The sequence below is a fragment of the Gadus morhua genome, chromosome 19, assembly GCF_902167405.1.
Source record: "Gadus morhua chromosome 19, gadMor3.0, whole genome shotgun sequence".
NCBI lineage: Eukaryota > Metazoa > Chordata > Actinopteri > Gadiformes > Gadidae > Gadus > Gadus morhua.
In genome coordinates this window covers 560,488-566,487 of record NC_044066.1, presented here as the reverse complement: position 1 = coordinate 566,487, position 6,000 = coordinate 560,488, and the positions used below count along the sequence as shown (strand labels likewise).

The window sequence follows — 6,000 nt, the reverse complement described above, 5'->3', positions numbered from 1 at the left end:
TGTCTACACAAACTGATTCCTTGAATTTCATCTTGTGTTTGCATTTTTGGCATCTCATCCATCTTCTTAGAAGCCTTTTCTTCTGCATCCATTTGATTATTTGTCTATTGCCGCTTTTCCACCGCACATGTAGCTCGACTCGACACGACACGACTCGACTCGACACGACACGACTCGACACGGTAGCAGCACGGGTGGTTTTCCACCGCAAATAGTACCTCCTGGACGTGGGCGGGGTCGGCTGCGCGAAAGGGCCGTGACGTATTTTTGTACGCGACGCAAACAAGACCTAAGCAAACCGACACATGGACAGAACTCACATACAACAATGGAGGACATCGATGCGATGGTATTCGTGCTGCTCGGTCTGGTGCTTTTTGTAAGACACAAAGGAGAAGAGAGTCAGAGAAGGCTGCACGCGGCAAGACAAAATACACTGGAAAAGTCCCGGAGAGTGTTGGAGTATATACAACAGTGTGAAGCCGAAGATGAGAGGAATCAAGCCTCCAAGAAAAGACGCATCCAGGTAAGCTAACTGTTGCTAATGCTAGCTAGCTCGTACAAAATAAGTCCAGTGTGCAACGTTTTAATGATTGCAAGCCATTTCTACAAGTACTAAAATATGTAGCCTGTGTCTGTGTGTGTGTGTTTCAGATGCTACTCTCGTCACAACATTTCCGCCGCAAACCGTCGGTCTGGGCGCACAACCGATCCTCGGAATGGTGGGATGTGATTGTTCCCGGCTTCACAAACGAGCAGTGGGTGGAGAACTTCAGGATGTCTGAAGAAACGTTTGGCTTCTTGTCCAACAAACTGCGTCCAGTTTTGGAGCGGCAAGACACCAATTTCCGCGGATGTGTGCCCCTGAAGAAGCGAGTGGCCATTGCACTGTGGAAGCTCGCTACTGGCTCTGAGTATAGGAGTATTGGACATCTTTTTGGAGTCAGCATCACAACTGTGTGCCGGTGTGTGCAGGATTTTTGTGCTGCAGCAGAGACATTGTTGGTGCCAGAACAAATCCGTTTTCCAGACGAGGTGAAGTTCCGCGAAATGGCTACCTACATTGAGAACAGGTGGGGGCTCCCACACTGTGTTGGTGCGATCGATGGATCCCACATTCCAATCCTTGCACCACAGGACTATCACTGTGACTTCTTCAACCGTAAAGGCTGGCACTCCATCCTCCTTCAAGGTGTTGTCGATGGAAAGGGGCTGTTTTGGAACGTGTTTGCTGGACTGGCAGGGAGCATGCATGATGCCAGGGTTCTGAGAGTGTCCAAACTGTGGGAGTTAGCCAGCCGAGGGAACCACTTCCCAGCTCGCACCAGGAACATTGGAGGGGTGACTGCTGGCTATTACATCATAGGAGACTCAGCATATCCTTTGCAGAACTGGCTCTTGAAACCCTTCCAAGACAAAGGACGACTTACAGCAGAACAGCAGATGTTCAACAGAAAATTCAGTAGAGTAAGGGTTGTTGTTGAAAACGCTTTTGGCCGGCTTAAAGGCCCACTATGCAACTTTTTTAGCCAAAATTACATTAAGTATGCAGGTTGAGAGTTATGCTGATGGTTCTGCATCCATTTCTGGGTCGATTGGTGGGTGTGTCATTTACCCATGTCGCCTCTCCAGTGAAAAAGCGCATATGCAACTTGCTCTGTTCGGACCGACACAATCCGGATGTGACGCAACGGAAGTATCCTCGAAAATGTAGTCAGATTGTAGTTTCGAAAATGCTTTACGGCACAGACACACACCCAAACATGGCACCGGCTAGATATAAACAGCCAGTTGCGAGGCAATTGTTGCATTCATCATGGATCAATCGACTAATGGTACGGCCACACCAACCGCGTTACTCGCGTTGGATAACGCTAACGCGCCTAACCTGACGCTTGATCATTGTGTGTCACAAAAATGGTTCAACGCGCCCAACGCGCATGTGGCTGCGCTAGAGTCCGAGGTAGGAAACCCAAACGCCGCCGTGTTTGGGTGCATGATAGAGTTTAGATCGGGTTAGATTAAATAATCTCGGATATAAATAACGATCTCATCTCATCGTCATCTGTTTATCCGGGGTCGGGTCGCGGGGGAAGCAGCTCAAGCAGGGGGCTCCAGACTTCCCTTTCCCGGGCCACATTGACCAGCTCTGACGGGGGGATCCCGAGGCATTCCTAGGCCAGTGTTGAGATATAATCTATCCACCTAGTCCAGGGTCTTCCCCGAGGTCTCCACCTAGTCCAGGGTCTTCCCCGAGGTCTCCTCCCCACTGGACGTGCCTGAAACACCTCCCAATGGAGGAAGAGTGAACGCTCGGTTCACTTGCATGGACAGAGTCTCGTAACGACGGTGCGGTAAAGCGAACGCAATACCGCCCCCGCTGCTCCGATTCTCCGGCCAATCTCACGCTCCATAGTACCCTCACTCGCGAACAAGACCCCGAGGTACTTGAACTCCTTCACTTGGGCTAAAGACTCATAAATAACGATAATCGGGTTAAATAACTTCACATGGTGTGTCTGGTGTGTTTCCAGCATTCGTAGTGTTGATCAGCAGAGAAATAGTCTAGCAACCAGAGACGCTCTCCATGCAAGTGAACGGAGCGTTCACTCTTCGTCATAACTATCGAACCAAACATCCTTCACATTTACCGAGCGAACATTATGAAAGTAAAATGCACATTTCTCGCTAAAAATGTTTCCATAAACGCATTTAATGGCGTAACTATGTTACTATTTCCACCCAGAATAAAGAAAGATGTCGGCCGTATCCTTCTGTGCAAGGGTCACTACTCTCTGTCAGTGACGTCGGGTCAAGCTCCACGCTGATTGGCTATCGTCGCTAAGCGTCACGCGTTGAAAGTTCTGAACTCCGGGCGTTGGTGCTTTACGGCACAGACCCCGAAACAGGGAACCGGCTCGATATAAACACAAACAACTAAGGGATTGTTATATTCATCATAGATCAGCCGACTAAAAAGAGACAGAGAAACCCAATGTCGGAGGAACAGAAGAAGAGAAAAGGTAGACTGACCGACAGAGAGGCCAGACACGAGTAAACTTTGGGCAAGCTTTTCAGGAATAGCGTGAACTGAAAGAAAAAGAAGACTGCAAAACAGACGCCGACTCGGCCGTGTTGCTTTTCAAATTGAAAGTACCCTTGGGTGAACTTTGTCTTCGTGGTATTCTTGATGTTGATAGTCTCTGTACAAATGTGTTTGCTCAACCATTTTGTTGTGAGCCCTGTAAAAATTGTTTTCTCGACCGTTTTGTTGTGAGCCCTGTATGTTTCTAGCTTGCTTGGTTGCAACCATATAAACACCTTTGTTTCCATGGGTGTTTTGCTGTTCGTCCGTCTCGTCCCCCAGATACAGACTGAATCCCCGAATCCAGGTTCTTGTTTATTTAGATTATTATGTTGGCCAAACCTCTTACACTGATTGTTCTGTTCAACCTAAGATATAACAATTATAATCTAGGATATAAATTCTCCCCGTCAACTATAAAAAAGGATGGATTTATGTTTATTGCAATACAAATACACCATTTTAAAAATGTATAACCTTGCCTACACTTTATGAACATCTACTTCGGACATGGCTCCACGCATTCGCCGGCTTCTTTGAAAACAAATGCACATGGCTCGCGTAGAAGTGCATGGGGAAGGGTCGTCAACGAGTTGTTACGACAGTGTTGTGAAATATCTACTACGAAGCTGTAGGGGGCGCTGTGTAGAGAAATGTGCCTGCCAAAATCAAGAAAACAGCCAAGGAATGCCCGAAGTTGCATAGTGGGCCTTTAAAGGAAGGTGGCGGTGCCTCCTGAAAAGGAACGAATCTGATCTCCAACTGGTGAAGTCTATGGTCATGACTTGCTGTGCTCTGTACAACCTTTGTGAAAATCATGGAGAGACTTATGAGACAGAGTTGGATGTACAACCAGCAGAGCCTGGGGTGGCAGTGGCACAGGATGTAGAGGGCATCAATGTACGGGAGGGTCTAATGCAGTTCTTGTTGGCGAATAATTAACGTTAATGTTAGAATACATTTTGAATTTGCCATGTAGGTATACACTTCACATTTTGTATGTTGTGAGAACATTAAACTTTTGTATTTTTCATACATGTCTCCACTTTTGTTTTATCATATTTGTAAAGGTTACCAAGATTTACTGGCATTAAATGCTAAAAGATTAAAACATTTAAGAAAAATCTAGTATAACATTTGAAGGGAAAATACACTAGACACCTTTTACACCTGGGTGCTGGTTCCTTTCTAAACCGCAATTAATATATAGGGGAAAAGGACAGCACTGGTCACTAAAGTTTCTATTTAAACATTTACACCATTATTTGGTAAAATCTTAGAATATGATTGCAGCTTCTTTGCAAAGATTCAGCCAGGTGTAGGTTGGGCGGTATATATTTTCAATACCTTTTATACTTTGCCACATTATGCCCCAGTATATGATATTACCTTATGATATTAGACTTCCTATTGCCACACTTTTTTACAGACAGCACTTGAGCACCTCACAATCCAAAAGAGGGTAAAGAACAATAACTAGTTATTTCTTGTGTGTAATGACTTTTCCTTCCAGTGTACAAAATCATGAAACAATCACAAGTCACTTATAATATATAATTTATTATCAAACAGAATAGGAGCAAATCAGTGCAGCACAGCAAACTTTTAAACAAAAAAGTGGAATATATATTATATTTTTTATATATATATATAATATAAACTTGACTAGAGGGTTTAGAGGGACTACAGTGGTTCACACGCGTCAGTCACGCATTGCCTCCACAAGCTGGCCGAACACACCAAGGAAGGATCGGTGGAACTCAGCAGTCTGTGCCGCCTCCTCTCTTCTCAATGCAGCTTCCTGCTCCCTTGCTTCTCGGGCATCATTGAGGAGCAGCTGGAGGTGGTTGTCTCGCTGGGCCCGGGTCCCATCCTGTTGGGCGATGTCATCCGCGTGCATTTCTCTGAGACAGTCCGTCACCTGAGCCGAGTGCTCCTGTTGAGACAGGCTCCTTTTTCGCTTGTCTAGACAACAATGAAGACAGGTAGAAATGGGAGGTGGTTAACCAAAGCAAGTTTTAAAAAATGTATTGGGAAAATACAATTGAAGCTAAGGGTGCACTCACACTAGGCCATCTGGCCGTGGCCGTTTTAGCACCTAACCGTGCTCAAATCTGCCAGTGTGAGTGTGGCCAGTCTGGCCAGTCTGGCCAGGCCGGGCCAATTTGGCCACTTGGGAGAGGTGTGCTGCTACGGTACAGATGCTAATGAGCCGACACACGCACGGCTACGCAACCTGAGCTGGATGACGTATAGTCAATGCGACGACCACGGACATAATAAAGGCGACGAGCCTTCTTTCCCATTAAACGGTAAACATCGCGTCAAGCGGTTCAACTGTTGGTGTGTTCTCTGTGTTGTTATCCATTGTTGTTAAAACTCTGACTGGCAGCAGACTTTATTATGCGAGTGCAGACCTAGTGTGAGTGCAGGCCAGAGAACAATGGGGCCATTTGAGCACGGTTAGGTGTGAGTGCACCCTAAAAGCTAGATGATGTGAACTATTTCTTACCAGTGGTGCTGGACGTTGGAGAAAGTGGTTCTGTGGGCGTGGGCGGTGGCGGTGTTGAAGCTGCTGCTGGGGGTTCATCACTGTCGACCAAACTGCCTTCTTCGGTTGTACAAAGGAAGTCGTGAACAAAAGTGTACATGCACAACATAAGTAAATGCAGTGCACACCATATGGCAACACTTAAAAATAACATATTAATGAGTTCACGTAGCGTGAATAGCTTCAATGCTGGAGCATTCACACTATTGTTATTCAAACCTTTATTACTTTTACTTCTTCTGTACGTTTTTTGGACCTTCATTACTACTTCAAATCGTCGGCCATTTTAACCATACGAATACCAAAATGTTCAGCTCTTTAAGGACATGTGGGGTCACCTTTCAACTTTTTTCGGTAATATCGA

At 45.9% G+C, this 6,000-nt stretch overlaps 1 protein-coding gene across 1 annotated transcript; it reads left to right on the top strand.

Annotated features, from left to right (window-relative positions):
* Window positions 1-315: 315 nt before the first annotated feature.
* Window positions 316-4,613, top strand: LOC115532617 (protein ALP1-like). The gene is made up of 3 exons (XM_030342490.1): window positions 316-526; window positions 655-1,467; window positions 4,599-4,613. Exons 1-3 carry the CDS (start codon window positions 329-331, stop codon window positions 4,611-4,613), a joined length of 1,026 nt encoding a protein of 341 aa, XP_030198350.1. The 5' UTR covers window positions 316-328.
* Window positions 4,614-6,000: the final 1,387 nt, after the last annotated feature.